The sequence below is a fragment of the Myxine glutinosa genome, chromosome 12 (genome assembly GCF_964187855.1).
Source record: "Myxine glutinosa chromosome 12, kmMyxGlut1.1, whole genome shotgun sequence".
NCBI lineage: Eukaryota > Metazoa > Chordata > Myxini > Myxiniformes > Myxinidae > Myxine > Myxine glutinosa.
The window spans coordinates 62,575,114-62,596,364 of NC_136272.1; the positions used below are offsets into that span (position 1 = coordinate 62,575,114).

The window sequence follows — 21,251 nt, forward strand, 5'->3', positions numbered from 1 at the left end:
TATATATATATATATATATATATATATATATATATATATATATATATTGATTTTTTCAACATATTTCAACATACAGCTATTTGATCTTCATTTCAACAACATTGATAGATAAAGGTGATATAATATAACAAATATCATGAAACATTTACATTTTGTAGTGCATTGTATAATTTAAATAAACATAAATTTCGCATGTGGAAAAAGTAAGTACATAAGTACAATATATATATTGTTGCGGTTTTGAGTTTTGTACAGTCAGTATAATAAAGGTAAAAATTTCCCCCTCAGTTAGTCACACAAGCAACATGTAGCCTCGCGATAGTGTAGTTATTTCTTAGTATTTGTAAGCTTAGTCCTTTTCCTATGTTAGTTCTGCGTTGAGTAGAGTCAGGAGAATAGGTCCTACTTCTACTGACTACCCCACCTCCCTAGCCTCATGCCCCTTTGCGCTGACTTTGGTTCATTTTGGGCGAATTAACATGAGGCAGGCCAAGGAGGGTCGGGGCGGAGCCGAATGAGGGGTGGCAGAGGAGCTCACGGTAAGCACGAGCCGCCAACCAGGGCTCAGAGGGTGTGGCGGCAGCACTGCGTCACAGGGCATGGTTGGAAGGTTCGAGAGGGTTCAAGAAGGTTCGGGGCATATCTATATAACCCGTTGCGCAAAGCCCCGGAGAGGACTAGCGCGGGAGGACTGGCTGATGAACTGAAGGGCTGATGAGAGGACTCGTTGATGAGCAGGCATTGAGAGATACGCGAGTGGAGGAAAACGCGCATGAACTGGAATACGTGCTATTATAAAGTGACGCTCAGTTGAGCTGGAGGCCGAGCCGCGTACAGTGCATTAAGTCACGCGAGTGATAACGGCTGTGTAACCGCCATCCGCGCTGAGAGATGCGTATTTTCCGTTCTACCTCATCGGCTGCCTTTGTTCAGGAGACACTCTACGAGGTTCCTTCCACCGCCTGCTTGCCATCTTCGCGGGACGTGCTGGGACCGTCGAGAGCCGGACGGGGCCGTTCCTGGACAACCACGTCGACGCGTCTGGGCGGAACATCAACCTGCCTGCAATTCCCTGTGTGAGTGTGACAGGCCCGAGTCTGGGAAGTAAGATAAGACTGTTTAAGTGTTGCTCTGTGTCTCTGCGTCCAACGATCACTGTATATACGTGTGGGAATCATAATTAAACCTGTGTTCTTCCTTTTCCATTCGATCGTTCCTGTGATTTCCTCATTGGCTAAGCGTGGTACGAAGAGAACCGCTCGAATCGGGTTCCACTACCTAAAACTGCATGGACCACGTGGTACTCAATCCGCTCGGTGTACCCAGATCACACGTGGCTCGTGCGAGGCTTGTTTCCTCGCTTCCATGGCGGCACAGGGATTTAGGTACGAGCGAGACTTGGTCCCGAAACCCTACCTTGCGTTTTGCCCGGAAGAGGCGTTTCAAGTCTCCCGGTTCCACCAAGCCCAGAAAGAACAAGGGGATTAATCCCCCCTTGGTAAGGGGAAGAAGGGCGGCGGAGAACCGTAACATTTGGTTGTCAGGAGTGGGGATTTGGAACCCTGGACAAAATTTTTGTACAACATTTTGGACACCAAATTTACATATTGGCTGTAACATTTGGTGTCCGGGAGTGGGATTTGGAACCCTAAGGAATTTTTTTGGGACGAATTGGCCCCAAAATTGCGAGCGATCGAAATTTAGTATTAAAAACAAATTTAATTCGTACCATGGCTAGTCAAGGCGGTCGAATGCCAGTGGGGGTAGATGAAGATGTAGAATTGATAACCCAGGACCCACAGGAAGAGTTGGTAGCAGAGGAGGAAATTGATGAGGAGCCGGCAGCAGGGGTAGAAAATGGCGGCGCCTCGCACGTGGCGGCGGAAGCCGAGCCCGCGGTGCCAGTGGTTTCGGACCTGTACGCACTCATGATTCAACTCATGGCATCCACAAAAAGGGAGGGGGACAAAACAAGAAGGGAAATGAAGGACGAAATTCGGGGACTAAATCCCCGAATAAAATATAACATGAATAAAACATGAATAAAATAAATGAAAGAATGGACACCCGAGGGGAGACATTAAAAAAGATGAAGGAGGAATCCAGGTGTGATATGGAAAAATTGGGGGAGGACATTGGGCGCAGGTTGAGCGGGGAGGTCGCCTTGGTACACGACGAGATGACGCGATGTGAGGAACGCGTGGGGAGCGAGCTTGGGCAGAGCGCAGCTAAGTTGACCGAGAATATAGAGATCGCGACACGGGGTATAGAAAAGCCGACGGCCGCCGAATTGGACAAGGAAATTTTATGCGCGCCGGCGGTCGTCGAATAAATAATCCAAATTAAAGAAACAATTGGGGCCGAAGAGACGGCAGAATCAGAAATTAAATCGAGGGTAGTAATGGCATGCACACAAAGTTCGTGTTCGCATCGTGATGCCGGGCTTGCTAACCAAATTAAAAGTTTGCAGGTGTTGCCGGAGAAGAAGGTCCCCAAGGTGAGATATAATGGCGCGAGTGTGTTTGGCGTGAATGGGTTTTTGGCGCGCTTGGGGTCGAGACGAAACGCGGGCGGTCGTGGAAGGTCCATTGTGCAGTGTACGAGGGCGACTGGAGCGCGTGTGAGAGAAAAGTGTATGACGGAATGTGTGCGGGAAGAGTGTGTCGGAGAAGAGTGTGTTACGGAGTGTGTAACAGAGGAGTGCACACCCGAGAGCGTGGAGAAAAGGTGTGCGATGATGATTGGATGTGTACCAGGAGAGTGCACACCCGTGGGCGTTACGGAGTACATAACGAGAGAGTGTGTAACGAAGTGCGTGAGTGGTATGAGTGCGCCTAGGTGTGCAGGTGCGAGAACGGTGTGCGAGGGAGAATGCACACCAGAGGACGTGAGAGGAGAGTGTGCGGTAGTGGAGTGTATGGAAGGCGCAGGGACGCCTAGGTGTGCGAGTGTGGAGTGGGTCGCGAGTGGTGAGAACGCGGCTCAAGCATCGACGCAGACCGGGGTAGTGTTTAGCGCAACGGATAGCCGACGTGAGCCCTCGGTGAGTTGTGTGCGGCGGGGATCGATGCCGCGGCGGTTTCACAAGGACCGCCGTGCACGATTTGTGCCGGCCCCCGCCCTGTATGGTTGGTGCCGCGCCGTGGCGGTAAAGGCGAACGGCGAGGTTCAAGGGGAGGTAGGAGAGTTCGGAGCCGCGCCCCCTGGTGGGTGCGGTGCTCCGACCGTGGGCGGTTGGGCCATCGTGCATGGGGCCGCGAGGCCCCGCGCAGAGATGGGGCCCTGAACCTCGGCCCCTCCATGCCTCCTCCCCTGGATCAAAAATGCCGGATGGACCCAACCTACAGTAGACCAACCACCCGCACGGATCGCTCGGCCTCTCGAGGTCAAGCCGTAATGGCGATGTATTTCCACACGAAGAGGCTCAAACGTAGTGAACTGATGGAGATAGTGTACCCTGCATGGGGGAATGATAGTTTTACCATTCCTCAACCGGGCCCATGAGCATTAGATTAGGGGGATGGCAGTGTTAGGCACATGGGGGCCAGCGATGGTTACCTCCATGGGGCACCGAAGCTAGCCGAGGGAGGGCTAGGATAATTGTTATGGAATTAGATGACAGTAGAGGACATGAGATTTAAGTAGTGACATTTGTACTGTAGTGGGGTCGTAAAGAGATTAGATGGATGATAATGACGAAGGGAGTGCTTAGTTTAAAGGGATGACGGGGAAGCACGAGTTTTAGGGGAAAAGCAGTTAGATAGATGATGCTGTGTGTGTGAGGAATTGTGTATTGAGACCAATGGAGTTGTATTGAGGTGTATGGGAAGTAGTGTGCGAGATAAAAAGGTGTGTGAGCACAAAAGGTGTGCGACACAAAAGGTGTGTGAGTAAATGGTGTGGAATGCTTGGTGTGGAATAGTTGTGGAATGCATGGTGCGAAGGAGTGAATGGAGGGAGATGGACCCATTCACGGAAAGCCCGGGGGGTTGGGGGGGTAGTGTAAACCCAGGTAGAGGGTATAGGCAAAATTTGTATGGATATTGTTACGTGCTCCTCCCCGACCCCCTAGTCACGGTGTACCTCCGAGCCCCGAGAGGAGTCACGGCAGAAAAATGTGTTATTCTGTATGTCAAAGATCAATGGTGAAGCCACACCAATTATTACCAACAAACAAAAATATTGTATTAAGATCACACAAGAACAACAGTACAACAATAATAGTAATCAAAAGTACAATCAATATATCCGATGATGGTACCATCAGTTTCGTAACATATAACTCACTGTGCTCCAAGTGAGTGAACCAAGAACATTCCCAATGTCTCTTTCCCGGCTTCAAACCCAAAGTTGTTGATTCCGGCTTCAAGCCAAAGTCGATCCCGGCTTCAAGCCAAAGTCGATCCGCTCCAGCGATTGTCAGAACGATGTCTAATCGAGACCAGAATCCCGTTCGGATGATAGTCACAGTCACGCGGCCAGAGTTGCGTAAAGGCGCCCTCAAGTCGACTGGGAAATCCAAAGGCACCCTCCAGGCGACTGGGAAATCACACCCTCGGGTATGGACGTTCCACGACTCAAAGTCGGCGAACCGCAAATTAATCTTCAAAAACCACATTGCACACACACCAGATACGTCTGAAAGCGGTGAAAACGGCTGACGAAGCAAAGAAACCTTGCTTGACGCGCAAAGCGAGCGAGTCAAAATGGCCGACGGCCCGTTCTCGAGACGTAACGGCCCTTCGGTGATTCTCTTCGGAATCAATCGCCAAACCTGACACGCAGGTTAATCTGTCACAGCGATAACAACTCTGTCGCAGGAATCCCTTTCCTGGGAAACCCAAAGTTCACTCGTGACCCTTGCTCGCCAATGTTCGCTCCAGACCGCAAAGCAACTATGCTTCTTCTCAGACGCCACTCGCTCCGCCTTCTTTTTCCCCTCTTCCTCTTCGTCGCCGTCCGGTTCCTGTTTCATTTAAAACATTAACCTTTTACCTTTTGACAATAATAATTGCTATTTCCCTCAAACAACAATAATAATAATACATGGAATCAGAAATGTTTACAGTGGATGAAAACCACAACAACGGAAGTGACAAATGTTTACAGTGGATGAAAACCACAATAACGGAAGTGACGAATCCATAACACTTCCCCCCCCTCAAGAAAGAAAGTTTGAACATAGTGAAAACTTTCTTTGCAGGCAAAAACTCTTTTAACAAACAAAAGTAAAACTCACACCCAAATCATCAATTCCCGTGAGTAACGATAATTAATATTTCCCAAAATAAAGCATAAAAACTTCCAAACCACCTACAGAAATTTCCAAAGTTAGTTCACTCAGGACAAAGCATCAGCAACGACATTGTCCCTGCCCTTTACATGCTCAATTTCCAAGTTGAACTCCTGCAAAGCCAAACTCCATCTCATCAACCTCTGGTTTTTATTTTTCATTTTTTGAATGAAGGTTAAGGGGTTGTGATCAAAAAATCCAAAGCAAAGCAAATCTACAGCACTTTTTGAAGGAAGCCGAGCTGAGAGCCAGGTTTCATGGTGGTTGGGTGGTGAGGCCTGGAAGTATTCACTACATGGACACCTTTAGGAACGCGGAGTTGGGTTAATCCGTGTAGGAATCTTGGCTCGGCTGCTCCTCAACTCTCAGCGCTTCCAACTTTTTCCTTGATCACCGTAAGATTCATAATCATCACGGCTGTAGTGCCTGTCATCGTAGTCACGGGAGTACCGGTCTCCTCCATCCTTGCGACAGTAATAGTCATCCCGTCGGGAGCTGCCAAAACTGTGCTGCTGCTGCTGGGAGCCTCCGTAGTAATCACGACTGCGGCCGCTACCAAAACTACTACTCCCACCCCGGGAGCCATAGCCACCCCTGAAACTACCTCCACGTTTTCTTCCTCTGTAGCCCCCTCGACGCCCATGGCCTGCCTTCTCTACTGTTATGGTCCGACCATCCAAATCCTTGCCATTCAAATCCTTTTCTGCATCTTTGGCATCCTTTTTGTTTTCAAACGTGACAAAGCCAAACCCTCTCGACTTTTGCGTCTCCCTGTCTTTTATCAGCAATACTTCCAAGAGTGGTCCATATTTGCAAAAGATGGAGTCGAGAACATCTTCCCTTGTTTTGAAGTTCAGTCCACCTACAAAGAGCTTGCCAACATTGCCTCCATCCCTGACTTGTGTGTGCCGACACTTAGTTTCAGGATACTTGACAAGACGTGCCTGTGCAAAGCGTGACGTCAGTACCTTCTCCTTCTCTTCAGAGCGCTTCCTACCCATAGCACGAGTCGCGGCACAGGATGGAAAGATACCCGGAATCTCCCGCTCTAACTGTGCGGTGTTATTTTCCATACTAGGCTTTTCAACAAACATCGGGTTACCAGAAACTTGACCACCGGCCAAATCATTCCCGATAACAAGAGATTCCCTCTACAGGGAGAGTGGCTTGTAAGCCTACGGTGACCGATCCTGACACCAAATCAGACTTCAAATGGATGACATGAAGTGGAGCTTTAACATATCCACCAACCCCCTGTAAAAGAACACGAACACCAGTTGCCGTCTTCTCTGACAATGGCAAAATGCCCTCAAGCATCAAAGATTGATGTGCTCCTGTGTCCCTCAATACCCTAACAGGTCTCTGGTTAGTCAAGTCTCCATCCAGTGACACAACCCCCTCTGAAATAAAAGGTTTGTAACCCTCTTGAACAACGTCGTTCTGTGATGCCGTAACTTTGGCATGGGAACCTTCACAATGCACTGTCCTCCAAGGACGATTTCTTGCATTTGCCAATGCATTCGGAGTTGTACTAGTCTGACTCAGCTCCTGATTTTTCCTTTTCAGGGCGTAACATTGGGACATCAAATGCCCAGGTTTCTTGCAAAAAGCGCAAGTAGACCCGGAGGAAAAACTCGAGGTCTGCCTCGGGCCCCCCGGAAGATAGTCTGTCTTGGAACTGTAGTCTTCTGATCCCTAAAAGTCGTGGTATCAGATTTGTCCCCATAGTCATCTCTAGGCTGCCTCCATGAATATTTGTTCTACGCACCTGATTTACCATAACTCCCCTGGCTAACTCTAGGTGGGAAGTTAGGTTTGTGGAACCCCATCCTGTGTGTCAAGGCATAGTCATCTGCCACGGTTGCTGCCTCATACAACTCTGGTACTTTCTTTTCATCCAGATGTACTTTAATGTCCACGTGGACACACTGTTTGAATTCCTCCACCAAGATCAATTGTCACAACAGTTTGAAGTCTTTCCCAATCGCCTTCGAATCACACCACCGATCAAACATGGTTTCCTTCATTCTGGCAAACTCCACATGGGTCTCACTCTCCCTCTTCCTGGCATTCCTGAATATTTGCCGGTAAGCTTCAGGGACCAATTCATAGGCTTTGAGAATGGTTTTCTTCACTATCTCATAATCTGCACATTGGTCAATCGGTAACGCCGAATAGATATCTTGAGCTTTACCCACCAAAACACTTTGCACTAACATAGTCCAGGACCCCACAGGCCATTTTAGCATTTGAGCCACTTTCTCAAAGTGTAAAAAAAAAACTTGGCTTCCTCCTTTTCATTGAAGGGTGGAACCAGCCTCACATGCCTACCAACATCCCAAGTGTTCTGACTAGTTGTCGAACTAGCCGGCATGGATACGACTTCTCTCCGTTCTCCCATTAATTCCAGCTCCTTGAGTTTAAGTTCCTTCTGATACTCCATGTCACGCTCCTTTAACTCCCTTTCGGCTCTTCTTTCTTCTTCAGCTCTCCTTTCCTCGGTTCTTCTCTCCTTGAGTTCTTGTTCCTGTTCTACTCTTCTTTCCTCGAGTTCCCTTTCAGCTCTCCTTTCCTCTGCTCTTCTCTCCTCAAGTTCTCGTTCCTGTTCTACTCTTCTTTCCTCGAGTTCCCTTGCAGCTCTCCTTTCCTCTGCTTTTAACCTTTCCTGGCTCTGCAGTTGCATCTCCATTTTCCGGAGCTCCACATTTTCTTTTTCCTCGGGCAACCAATCCAAGCCTACCTCTGTCCATGTTCCTTGTCCCACCAGAGATTCTACCACCAATGTCTGCATCTCTGCTTTCTTCATATGAGCTCGGACCTCCAAGTTAAAATGTTTGGCCAATATCAAGAATTCCGATCTTTTTAACGCTAGGAACTGTGCCTCATTAGCGGACGCCGCAAACTGTTCTGCATCAAACACCATGGTGACTATCAGTTAACACCTGTTAACCTTCACACAAAAATTTTCCAATTTTTTTTTTTTTTTTAAATTTGCAAATGTTAGAAAAATTCCCCAAATTTGGGAATTTTGGAAATGTTAGGGAATTCTATCCCAGACGCATGTTAGGGAATTTAATCCCGGACGAGGACCCCAATTTCAATTTGGGCCAATTTTGGACGAATTCCCAATTTCTGTTCAGTGCTCCTCCCCAACCCTCTGGTCACGGTGTACCTCCGAGCCCCGAGAGGAGTCACGGCAGAAAAATGTGTTATTCTGTATGTCAAAGATCAATGGTGAAGCCACACCAATTGTTACCAACAAACAAATTTTGTATTAAGATCACACAAGTACAACAGTACAACAATAATAGTAATCAAAAGTACAATCAATATATCCTATGATGGTACCATCAGTTTCGTAACATATAACTCACTGTGCTCCAAGTGAGTGAACCAAGAACATTCCCAATGTCTCTTTCCCGGCTTCAAACCCAAAGTTGTTGATTCTGGCTTCAAGCCAAAGTCGATCCCGGCTTCAAGCCAAAGTCGATCCGCTCCAGCGATTGTCAGAACGATGTCTAATCAAGACCAGAATCCCGTTCGGATGATGGTCACAGTCACGCGGCCAAAGTTGCGTAAAGGCGCCCTCAAGGCGACTGGGAAATCCATAGGCGCCCTCCAGGCGACTGGGAAATCACACCCTCGGGTATGGACGTTCCACGACTCACAGTCGGCGAACCGCAAATTAATCTTCAAAAACCACGTTGCACACACACCAGATACGTCTGAAAGCGGTGAAAACGGCTGACGAAGCAAAGAAACCTTGCTCGACGCGCAAAGCGCACAAGTCAAAATGGCCTACGGCCCGTTCTCGAGACGTAACGGCCCTTCGATGATTCTCTTCAGAATCAATCGCCAAACCTGACACGCAGGTTAATTAATCTGTCACAGCGATAACTCTGTCGCAGGAATCCCTTTCCTGGGAAACCCAAAGTTCACTCGTGACTCTTGCTCGCCAATGTTCGCTCCAGACCGCAAAGCAACTATGCTTCTTGTCCAACTCCACTCGCTCCGCCTTCTTTTTCTCCTCTTCCTCTTCGTCGCCGCCCGGTTCCTGTTTCATTTAAAACATTAACCTTTTACCTTTTGACAATAATAATTGCTATTTCCCTCAAACAACAATAATAATAATAATACATGGAATCAGAAATGTTTACAGTGGATGAAAACCACAACGGAAGTGACGAATCCATCACAATATTGACACCTGTGGTGCGGGTAGTGGCAATGAAGTGCTTTGGAGGGTGCATGAGTAGTCAGTGACATGGCTGGGCGTGTGGTTTAATTTGTAGTTATGGTTATTGACCATAATTGTCCCAATTGGTGTCTGGAGTAACCAATTCCCTTGGGGTTTCAATTGCATGCAGTTCGAATCCCTTGGGGGTTATGCTCGGAACGATACCAGTTGGAGATTATGGTCATTGAACATGACATTACGTCACCAACTCCCTCGGAGTTTCAGTTGCATGCGGCTCCAATTCCTTGGGGGTTGTGGTTGTTGCGTTACCATTGGTAGATACGGCACTCCGCCACTGGTAGTTTGTCGGCCAGGTGAGGCCACAGGTAGGCTCTGGGAGCCAGTTAGGGTAGTTGTGAGTTGTTGAGTGGGGCCTGAGGATCCAAAGGAAGGACCCGGGTAGCCCAATGCCAAGGAGGGCATCAGGGGGTAAAGAGCCAGGGAGGACCTTCCCCAATTTAGGTAGTCACAGGAGCAGGTAAGCTCGGGTGGCGACTTCAGTGGCGGAGGTGCGCAGGTAGGTAGACCTGCTAGTGGAGCCACACGACCCAGCCCCGAAATTGTGCAAGGGCACAGTGAGAAAAATTAGGGAGTGAGACCCAAATTTCAGGGGCACCGCAGAGTGGTCAATGGGGATTCGGTTTTTAGAACCACATAGTTTAAGATGGCCAATTGGCAGGGTATGACCCCGGGTAGTGTAAATGAGTTAATGTAACTAGTGTAGTTAGGATGAGAAACCCCCTTCGCATCATCCACAGCCATTCACCAAGGAGGACGAAGCTCCACACCAGGACCAAGTGAACGATTTGAGTAAATGAGACGCATCACGACGTAATGGGACATTGTGTTTGTTCCATTCCTTCCTTCCTGGGAGGGATTGGGAGACGAATTTGGCTTAGAGGGGGATATGGGAGACAAGACGTAGTGACGAATTTGTAAATACAAGGAAGGGCTAGGGTAATGTAAGCCGACGTTGGGGGCTACGGACGGCTAGGGACGAGCTTGCTCTGCTCACTCTTCCGCGCCCCTCATGCTGCATTACCTTGTATTTCTGTGTACCTTTGTGCCCTTTCCGCTTTGCTGGTCGTGCTTTGTCTCCCCCCCCCCCCCCCCCCCCCACCCCAGGACCATTTTGGAGGTGGAACTGTGCAGCACCGTCGACCTGTTACAGCATCCCTGCTGCACTTTGCTACATCTGTGCAGCTGAACTGCGCAGCAATTTGCTGCCATATCCTTTGTCATACCTTTGCTGCACTTGTGCAGCACTTGCTGCCACAACCACTTTGCTGCACAGTACACTTATGGACCACAACTTTTGTGGCCTTACACCTCACCTGTGTAGCACTTTTTTTTTTTTTTTGTATACAAGATCGAGGCTCGTGAAAGAGCGAACATTAATCACACAGAAAGACAAACAGACACATAAAACAAATAACATCGGGAGCGGTAGACAAGATGGGGAGAGAGGGGGAAGGACACAAACACAACATTTGAGAGCAGGGACCGAGAGACATGGAGACATCGAGAGATCTGTGGGAGGGAGAGGGCTTTGGGGGGGAGGCATGTGAAGGGGGGGAGGCATGTGAAGGGGGGGGGGGGGTGGGAGAGGTATAAACATATGGACACTGCCAGGATTTCCAGGAAATAAGTTGGAATTTCAAACAAGGTGGATCTGGGGTGAATTAGTGGGGGTAGAAAAGATCAAGGTTATGGATGGGGGAAGATAAGAGATGGTGGTGAACAGCTGTTTTAAAGACCTGGAGGGAGGAGAGGGATTGAAGGGAGTGTGGGAGTTTGTTCCACAGGCGGGAGAAAAGAGGAATGAAAGAGTGAAGGTGAGCAGAGAGCCGAGATTTCGGCAGTTTAACCATCAGAGGGTTGCTGGCAGATCTTGTGCGACCTGTAGGAATATTTGGGGGACAGAGCACAGAGAGAGCTGGGGGAGCAAGGCCGGAGAGGAGTCGGTAGAAGACAGAAAGACCACCTACCTGCCTGCGGTGAGTGAGTGAAAGGCCCTCAGAGATAGCTTCAGAGATAGAGATATTCAGAGATAGTCAAACCTTGCTGCAAACTCACCTTGCATCTTCGGACCACTTGTTGTGAGTGGCATCAATGTCACGCAGTCGAACCACATAGGGTTGGCCCTGCTGGCAGAATACAATAAACACAGTTTTTGTGTATTTTTATTATGGTGTGCTAGGGACGAGAAGAATTGTAAGTTTATTTAGCCCCGAAGAGCAGGAATGGCCTGTATGCCGGTCTGGGGGCTTGCCGGTTTTCTCCAACAGCACACAGAAGATGCAAGCAGCAAGATGCAAGAAGCAAGCAGCAAATGAAATGTGAATTTATGAGTGTTTATGTGCTTTGCTGGGCTTTCTCTCCCCTCCAGTCTTCTCTTTCAAAAAGGACAGGTCCTGGGTCATAGAACTGTAAATAAGGAGTAGGTTTTGTGCTTGTATATAAAAATGCTGCCCACCGGCTTTATGTTTAGTTTAACAAATTCCGGATTCGGTTAATCGTGGGCGTGATTCTGTTAGAGTAGCTACTCAACGCAGTAGGTGAGACATATTTCGTGTTTTAAAACTGTCGCATACATGGGTTAGAGTAAATGTTAGAGGGAACCACATCTATATGTCACATGTAAAAGTAAAAGTTAGTCCCAGATCTTTCTCAAAACCAGTCGTTCCAATTTTTGTAGGTTCGACTCGGGGACGAGCCTGACGAGGGAGAGGGGTAGTGTTGCGGTTTTGAGTTTTGTACAGTCAGTATAATAAAGGTTAAAATTTCCCCCTCATAGTTAGTCACACAAGCAACATGTAGCCTCGCGATAGTGTAGTTATTTCTTAGTATTTGTGAGCTTAGTCCTTTTCCTATGTTAGTTCTGCGTTGAGTAGTCAGGAGAATAGGTCCTACTTCTACTGACTATCCCGCCTCCCTAGCCTCATGCCCCTTTGCGCTGACTTTGGTTCATTTTGGGCGAATTAACACGAGGCAGGCCTAGGAGGGTCGGGGCGGAGCCGAATGAGGGGCGGCAGAGGAGCTGACGGTAAGCACGAGCCGCCAACCAGGGCTCAGAGGGTGTGGCGGCAGCACTGCATCACAGGGTATGGTTGGAAGGTTCGAGAGGGTTCAAGAAGGTTCGGGGCGTATCTATATAACCCGTTGCGCAAAGCCCCCGAGAGGACTAGCGCGGGACGACTGGCTGATGAACTGAAGGACTGATGAGAGGACTCGTTGATGAGCAGGAATTGAGAGATACGCGAGTGGAGGAAAACGCGCATGAACCGGAATACGCGCTATTATAAAGTGACGCTCAGTTGAGCTGGAGGCCGAGCCGCGTACAGTGCATTGTCACGCGAGTGATAACGGCTGTGTTACCGCCAGCCGCGCTGAGAGACGCGTATTTTCCGTTCTACCTCATCGGCTGCCTTTGTTCGGGAGACACGCTACGAGGTTCCTTGCACCGCCTGCTTGCCATCTTCGCGGGACGTGCTGGGACCGTGGAGAGCCGGACAGGGCCGTTCCTGGACGACCACATCGACGCGTCTGGGCGGAACACCAACCTGCCTGCAATTCCCTGTGTGAGTGTGACGGGCCCGAGTCTGGGTGGTAAGATAAGACTGTTAAGTGTTGCTCTGTGTCTGCGTCCACCGATCACTGTATATACGTGTGGGAATCATAATTAAACCTGTGTTCTTCCTTTTCCATTCGATCGTTCCTGTGATTTCCTCATTGGCTAAGCGTGGTACGAATAGAACCGCTCGAATCGGGTTCCACTACCTAAAACTGCACGGACCACGTGGTACTCAATCCGCTCGGTGTACCCAGATCACACGTGGCTCGTGCGAGGCTTGCTTCCTCGCTTCCGTGGCGGCGCAGGGATTTAGGTACGAGCGAGACTTGGTCCCGAAACCCTACCTTGCGTTTTGCCCGGAAGAGGCGTTTCAAGTCTCCGGTTCCGCCAAGCCCAGAAAGAACAAGGGGATTAATCCCCCCTTGGTGAGGGGAAGAAGGGCGGCGGAGAACCGTAACAATACATATATATATATATATATATAGATATATATATATATATAATATATATATATATATATAATATATATATATATATATATATATATATATATATATATATATATATATATATATATATATATATATATATATATTATACACACACACACACACACACACCTTTTTTTTTTGCTGCCTCTTGTGTATTAACCACACCCCTAACTTTTAACTTTTTTGCCGCTAGGAAAAGTGCGATTAATACACCGGGAAATACGGTACCTGTGAAAAATTCACAAAACGCCTTGAAACTTGAACTTGTTCTGTAACTTATCATAATAAAGCCATGTACCAAGTTTCAGTTAAACGAGACGAGTTTGGGAAAGAGAAGTCTGAAAAACCACAGGTGGGATGGAAAGACAGACTGAGAGCAAACCTATAGTCCCCTCCGGTGAAACCAGGACATTATTAAAGGCAACACTCACCTTTTCTCCTTCCAAGAGCACAAAAGGAGATTTTACAGATAAAAAACAAAGTTTATAATAATCACGCCATCATATGCAATCTCGAACGGTCTCGACCCAAAACCCACCAGCTGCTCATAACCACCAAAGATATAGATGCAGCTGCGCAACACCGCAGCAGAGTGACCGTCCCTTGCGCCAGGTAACGTGCCACTGGTCTTTGGTCGAGCCCACATGTACGAATCTGCATCACATCATGCCAAGACACAGACAATGTATGTTATATATTGCATTAGGCACACGGAGTACACGACCAAAACCAATACAGGTATCGTTATCAATTATAAATGGCTTACTCGGATCAAAAGCAAACAGGACATTGCAGGCCCCTTCGGTATCGTTGCGTCCACCCCAGATGTACACCGTCTCCCCGACGACGACGGCCGTGTGTCCGTATCGCATGTACGGAACATCTTTCACGCAAGGGCTGGTGAACGGGGTCGGAGGAAGCTTGGTCCAGCGCATCGACACTGCAAAGGCGCAGAAGCAAAACTAGCAATCAGTTTCATGTGGCCATGAACATCTCGACCATTTTGTATTACCTGTGCCATGATCGGCTATAAATACATGACATAAACTAGAAGGGCACTCGGTAGAGAGCATACCTCCGCCAGGTTGAACAGTTTACGTTTCGTATCCCACCGATAGGTCGGATCTAGATCCGGATCTGAACCAAAATCGAATCGGCTTGTTCCCGTCACCAACACAACTAATCCACCGAGTTTCGTCACAAGTCGTCACAACTCTTCTAGGTATTGTGATATGTATATATATTGTTGCGAATATGGAATTTGGCCTCCATATCCGCTTGTAAATATTCCCCTATTTCCCCAATACTCCCCAACTATCCCCAATCCCCCATTCCCTAGTCCCATTGCCTGTAAATAACACTCTGTAGAACCGACCTTCCCCTTTTTCCCCCATTAAATGTCGTGCCCAGGTCCACCGCATCACACGTAGACAACTTTCGGACATCTTGCTAGTTATTCTTAGTCTATGTCAGTTAAGGACTCGTTTCCATTAATTCTGACTCTTCGTTGCACCAGAATGTGATTATATGGCACCAGTAGTGAGTTTAGGACCTTTCCCATACCTCCTTCCATCTTCTTCCCCAAACAACAACAACAACTACAGCTACAACAACAACTACAACCACGGCGCGCGGGGGGAGTGTGCGTCCTCCCACCAGCTCGGTTAGCCGCCATGACCATGCGCTCCACGGGGTTACCACGAAGGGGCTGGCTGTCAGCTCCTCATCAAGGGCGGAGCCTGGTAAACCCCCCGCACGCACCCAATGAGAAGCAACGTGCCGATTCCACGAGGCGGAGCTAACGAGCCGAGGGCGTGTCACTCCCCGCCGGATATACGAAGCGACTCACCGGACGTGACGTCAGATGCGCCCCCAGCTTGAGACGACAAGACGCCACCTCGAGCGCTGTGAGACCTCCCGCATCTCTGGACCGGACCGAGTCGATTCTGTCCCTGAGCCCAGGTGCACCTGGAGCCATCGATCCTGCCTTTCCTAGCCATCAATCCCCGTGTGAGTCAGCCTTTTGTCCCGTTTATCTGTCGTCTGTTGGGGTTAAGATAAGATTGTGTCTAAGTGCTTGTCTTTCTATGCTGTACCTCTCGTCCCTGTAATCTGACCTTCCGAACGAATATAATCTCCTCCGGAGGTCTTGAGAACCGTATCCATGGTGTCGTGTCATTTTAATCCCAGCCGTGTTTTTTTTCCTTCATTGACCTAGCGTAGCGCGATTAGTCAACGTTCGGGTATAATCGGGTAACTTGTGCAGACGTGGTCATACCAAACCGCTCGGTAAATAACATCTAAGCCACGTCTGTAACAATATATATATCAGTTTTAGCTCTGTCACTCAATGTTGAAGAATCACTTAAACAAATTCTAGGATCCAGATCCGGATCTTCACCAAAATGGAATCGATTCTTCCTCGTCACACACCCAACCTGTCCACCAAGTTTCGTCCAAATCAGTCCATACCTGTTTGAGACATCCTGCTCGCAAACAAACAGGAGCGAAAACAACCTGCACACAACTCGGTAACAATCCAATGTGATGGTTAAATGAAAACACAGAATTCTCTATAAGAATTAGCAACAATTAGGTGTTCCATGAACTCCAATTGTTGGTGGGGAAATTAAAAATTGTTTGGTGTTTTACGGGTCAATTTGGACCGACAAGACCGCGATTCGACAAGTGCGGTCATCGCGTCATCCCCAGGGTGGACCTCGGGTGGACCATGGTCAAAGTCATGTGCAGTCCCAGACCGGCCTCGTGGGTCAACACCTGTCTCACCTATATTGAAGATGTGCACGTCTATCTGCCTGATGGTGCTGTAGTCCTCCCCGGAGCAATAACCACCGAACGAGAAGACCTTGTGACCAATGGCAACGGCGGCATGGTTCACCCTCCTCGGGCCGCCTTCCAAGCTCACGGTCCAGCGCAGCATGTCAGCACGGAGGCTTTACGAACCTGGGGCAGAGAGGACGTACGGGACACGTGAAGCAACGCACGGGGCGTACGGGACACGTGAGGCAACGCACGGGGCTTGTTTATCCGGGTGTTCACGTGTTGTCCCCCTCCCGCGCCGTCCTTCTACCTTCCGTCGGCCATGGAGCACACGGCGAACATCGCCTCACGCTGCTCACCATCGACCAGGCCTCTATCACCAGCATCCCGCGGGGATTCAACTCTTTCTTTTCCGCTTTCTTCCGGATCACGATTTGTCGTCTATAACTTTGTTTCACGTCACTCCGTCGTTTACATTTATTTTTTTTTAATCATTACTTCTCCAAGACTTATCGTCTTTCTTCATGCACTTTTTAACGCATTATTTAATAAATACCGACGCCGACGAAAAACCTTCTGAAACACTTTTGTGAAAATGTCCCAAAAGGGATGTTCGGTCTTCCTTCCTGACAGACTGTTTGTCATTGGTCACCCACGTGTGCCCCTCCCATTGTGTTCTCTCATTGGTGTTTACCTCTGCCATGCGGACACGAGTACTCTCTGTCTCTCTCCTTGTCTCCTCTCACCCTCCAGAACTTTATTTTCAGCTGCGTTTCGTTACCAAGCGGCTTGCTTGCCGCTTACCAAGCGGGTTTCTTCATTCAAAGCGCTCAAGCAAGCACTCCCACGGAACGGTCCGCTCGGCACCGCTTAACAACATGGCGGTCTCCATGGAAACAACGCTCGAGCAAATGGTGTCCCGACCGTCGTTTTCAGTTTTAATCGATACTTTTGTGACTACTTCCCAAAACGAATTCATTGTTTTAGCAGCGGCTACAAATCACGAGGAAGAGGGAAAAAAGATAAATAAATATGGAGTCAGAAGGAGGAGTTCCCTACCAAGCTTACATATACACCTACCAGGATGTCACCGTTTTATGGAGGGAAAGGGGGGGTCCTGGGGGGGGGGGGCAGGGATGCGCGTTTCTCATGTTTGTAGATCTTGAAGAATTAGGATGAAAAGTAGAATAACTGGAGCAATGCGACTATGTCGCCAACATGGCTCCGCGTTGTCCCTCCCATGACAATGGGGAGATGCCCTTGTTTACTGTCCCAAAAATAAACAAGTTTGGTTTAAATCCCTTCAGCTGTTTTGAAGTATCACATTTTTACCACAGGACACCTTTCGCATCGATCGGTGAAGCGGTTTCAGAGAAGGGATTTTTTAAAATATCGGCTTACAAGCTAATATTGTTGCCAAACCACGTGACATATGACATCAAAAATGTACACTCTGCATATGTATGGGTTGGGATCACGTTTGTGAAGTTTCGTGGTTCGTTTTTCATGGTTCGTTTTTCTATTGAAGATGGCTGTCAAACCACGTGACCTATGGCGTCATCATTTTCAAACTATATGTAACAATGGTATAAGATGACATTTGTAAAATTTTGCATCGATAGGGTGAGCGGTTTCAGAAATATAATTACTTTCAGAAATTTGAGAAAAATATTTAATATTTTCCTTCAATCCAGTATGGCTGCCAAACCATGTGACCTATGATGTCATAAGTTTAATATTTCAATACAAATGGGTCATAGATCATGTGTATGCAATTTCAGATTTTTAGGATAAGGAATTCGATGAAAACATTTTTGGCTGGTATACCACTTCACCTATGATGTCATCATTATCATGCTTTTGTTCTCCATTGGGAGTACTGTACTTGACAATGTGCCAAGTTTCAAATTTTTCCATTCAACGGTTTCCGAGAAATAATTTTTAATTATTTGTGTCTAATCCAAGATGGCTGCCATACCACGTGACCTGTGACGCCACAATTATCATAAAAACATCGTGCACGGGTGTCACTCCTACTCTGAAAGTTTCGTCTCAATCAGACACGTGGTTACTGAAAAAAACGAGGTTTAGCTTGTACGTACGGACGGCATGGAGGTATATAATAAACCTGGAGAGCCAATTGGCCACCTCGCAGCATTAGCCGCCGTGAAGCCACCGGAAATAGTCTGGCGGCCATATTGGGAAGCCGATCGTTTTGTAAACAAAGCCTGTCAAAGCAAAGGCGTGGCGCACTGATGATGCAGCTGGAGCGAATTTTAGGACCGCCGACTATTTAATTAATATAGAATACTAATATTTGAACTGATATTCGGGCTCAGAATCCCGTTCTTTAAGGAAATGGTGTTCATTAAGTTTGAAGTTGATCCTAGACGCATTTTTCCTGGGGAATCCAATGGTTTAGAGCTTGTTTGAAAAAAATGTGCCCAAAATTACCGCTCGGTGTTCTTTATCGTTCTTCTCATGACCCAATCACCCACTAGTAGGAATAAGAATCCTGACATGTTACACCCCTGTTTAACTCCTGTCTTCACCTTGAACCATTCTGTTGTTTCACCTTGGTCGACGACCGCACATTGAAAGTCTTGGTAAAGGGCTTTTACAAGGTTCACTAATTTTCCAGGTATGCTGTATTTCTTCATTATGACCCAGACTTTCTCTGGGCAAGGAGTCGAAAGCTTTCTAGAAATCTATAAAATTGAGGTACATCGTCGTTTGCCATTCTTTGGCTTGTTCTATAATATTCCTCAATATAAAGATCTGATGTGTTGTCATGTTATATGATGTTACTTAATTCAGTCATTATATTGTAACTAAGATGTGTATGTTTCTATTACCGAGATGTTAGAAACCACGCAGATATAATGATAACCAGAGTTTATTCTACACTGACATGGGTCAGCAACACATCAACAGTGAGTCAGTCACATAAATGACATGAAACGCTGTCATGTAGTTAACCCACACAATTCTTGGGTTTCGGAAGTTTTTGCTATTCATAACATACAAGACTTACATGTTGCAATGGAACGTTCAGCAGGACATGGTAATTGTTACATGAATAATGGAGCGGAGATATAGACATCTCATGCAACACATCTTTTACAGTTTAAATATTTACATGAAGTGTTGGTGAACTCGCCATATCAGACAAAGGGCAACTATCCATTAACCATGGAAAATTAAAGATTTGTGTTCACAGATATACCATCAGATCAGATCTGCTTGCCACTGTTCTATGAACTATCTGTGAACACAAATCTTTAATTTTCCATGGTTAATGGTTGACCAAAGTTCACGAGTTTTTGAAAACAATGCAGAACAGTTAATACTTGTTTGATCAGTTGTTCTACACAGGCAATTTTGCAGTGAACATAACACCCACAACTTATTCCACATACCTCAAAGCAATTCATCCCATATCAAACAATGATATAAACATGGACATAATGAAAAAGTAATGCCAATTGTACTTAAATACATTGAAAATGCACTTGCATGAACATCATAAATTGCAATCAAAAGTAGGCCTACTGGACCAGGTACTTCATTGCTTTTCAAACAAACGTATCGGTACTCAAGTCACCAAACAAAGTAGAAATACATATTTCTCGAGCTTCCAGCCCGACTTACTCTTTCAGTATTAAAACATAAATCAATAGATATACAGGACTACATCTTCCACAACTAAACACCGATATATATATATTTATGCACAATTCTGCACAATTCACGCGACTACCATGTAGAGATGAGGTCGCTCTTATATTTCAGCTTGCTCTGGTGTTGCCTCACTGGTGAGCAAACAGGACCAGTTTGCAATATTTTTTCCTGATGCGCTCTTCCTTCATGTCATCATCGAGTGTTCTCACAACATGATGGAAACGTATCTTGCTGTATGATTGTGATACAGAATGTATTAAAGCAAACACATGGTTGCTGTCTGCCTCACAGTCAAACATGTGCCGATCCAAGGAAGCAAATGTAGACCGACCGACCTCAGAAAGGACAGAAGTGGAAATTGCCACTCTTATCCCACTTTCACGAGGCATTTTGCCATTGCTTACAGCCAGGAGCCTCTTGACACAGCGTTCAGTCGCCTCACAGACACGAACAACACTGTGCGAGGGAACTATGAGGCCACCCCTGTTCTTGGTAACAATCAGGCTGTACATTGGTGTGGTTTGCCATTCTTCGTTGTTACTGGTCAATGCAGAAAGACATTGGCTACACTTCAGAGTCTTCCTCACCATCCTCACCACATAGCCGGCAATATAGCCAACACACGACTCTGTAAAGATGGAAAGTTGCTCAAAATTTGGAATATCCGCATAGTCGTGGTCCTCTTTTGCCGGCGATCTCAGCTCCAGGTCGTATCGTCTGGCCACCAACATGTCGTGACTCTCGTCAGGCACAGCCTGCTTTGCAACGCACTTGAAGGAAGCCGCATTCAGGATTCTGGTTGAGTCCTGTGCAGAACAGTTCCCACTTGCAGACTTGATGTCATGTCGCATCAAGAGGCGCTTATATGCGGCAACAAACTGCCGGGCCGTTGGGTTATTCCCACTTCCACATGCAATGCGGACCGCTCCAAAGAAAAGTTCAATGTGGTCTTGGCTCATTTTGTACGTGAGCAGGTATCGCAGGGGAGATGAGGCAGGTTTGACATATGTGAAATACAAAATTGTGACACTCTCTATGCAGATCATGAAACCAATGAAGGGGGTTTTCAAACGCGTATTGGTCATAACTTGACCATTCATGTTTTTGATGTTGGACAAGTAACTGTAGGCAGTATCCAGGAATGGCAGGAAAAGTCCTTCTCGTGATGTCATGAGTGGTGCCTTGTAGTTTCGT

General features: G+C 47.2%; 1 protein-coding gene across 3 annotated transcripts in view; it reads right to left on the reverse strand.

Moving 5' to 3' along the window:
* Positions 1–17,022, reverse strand: part of KLHDC3 (kelch domain containing 3) — a 95,941-nt gene extending 78,919 nt beyond the window's left edge. Inside the window, exons 1-4 of one of the 3 annotated variants that reach the window (XM_068131807.2) lie at positions 16,687–17,022; positions 16,383–16,559; positions 14,362–14,535; positions 14,134–14,249 (exon numbers count right to left, since the gene is read on the reverse strand). In XM_068131807.2, the coding sequence (XP_067987908.2) occupies positions 14,134–14,249; positions 14,362–14,535; positions 16,383–16,536 (444 nt within the window). In that variant the 5' untranslated portion in view covers positions 16,537–16,559; positions 16,687–17,022. Of the gene's footprint in view, positions 1–1,729; positions 11,030–14,133; positions 14,250–14,361; positions 14,536–16,382; positions 16,560–16,686 lie in introns of those variants that run through there. The other 2 variants (XM_068131808.2, XM_078766883.1) reach the window with 2 other exon arrangements.
* Between the last annotated feature and the right edge of the window lie 4,229 nt (positions 17,023–21,251).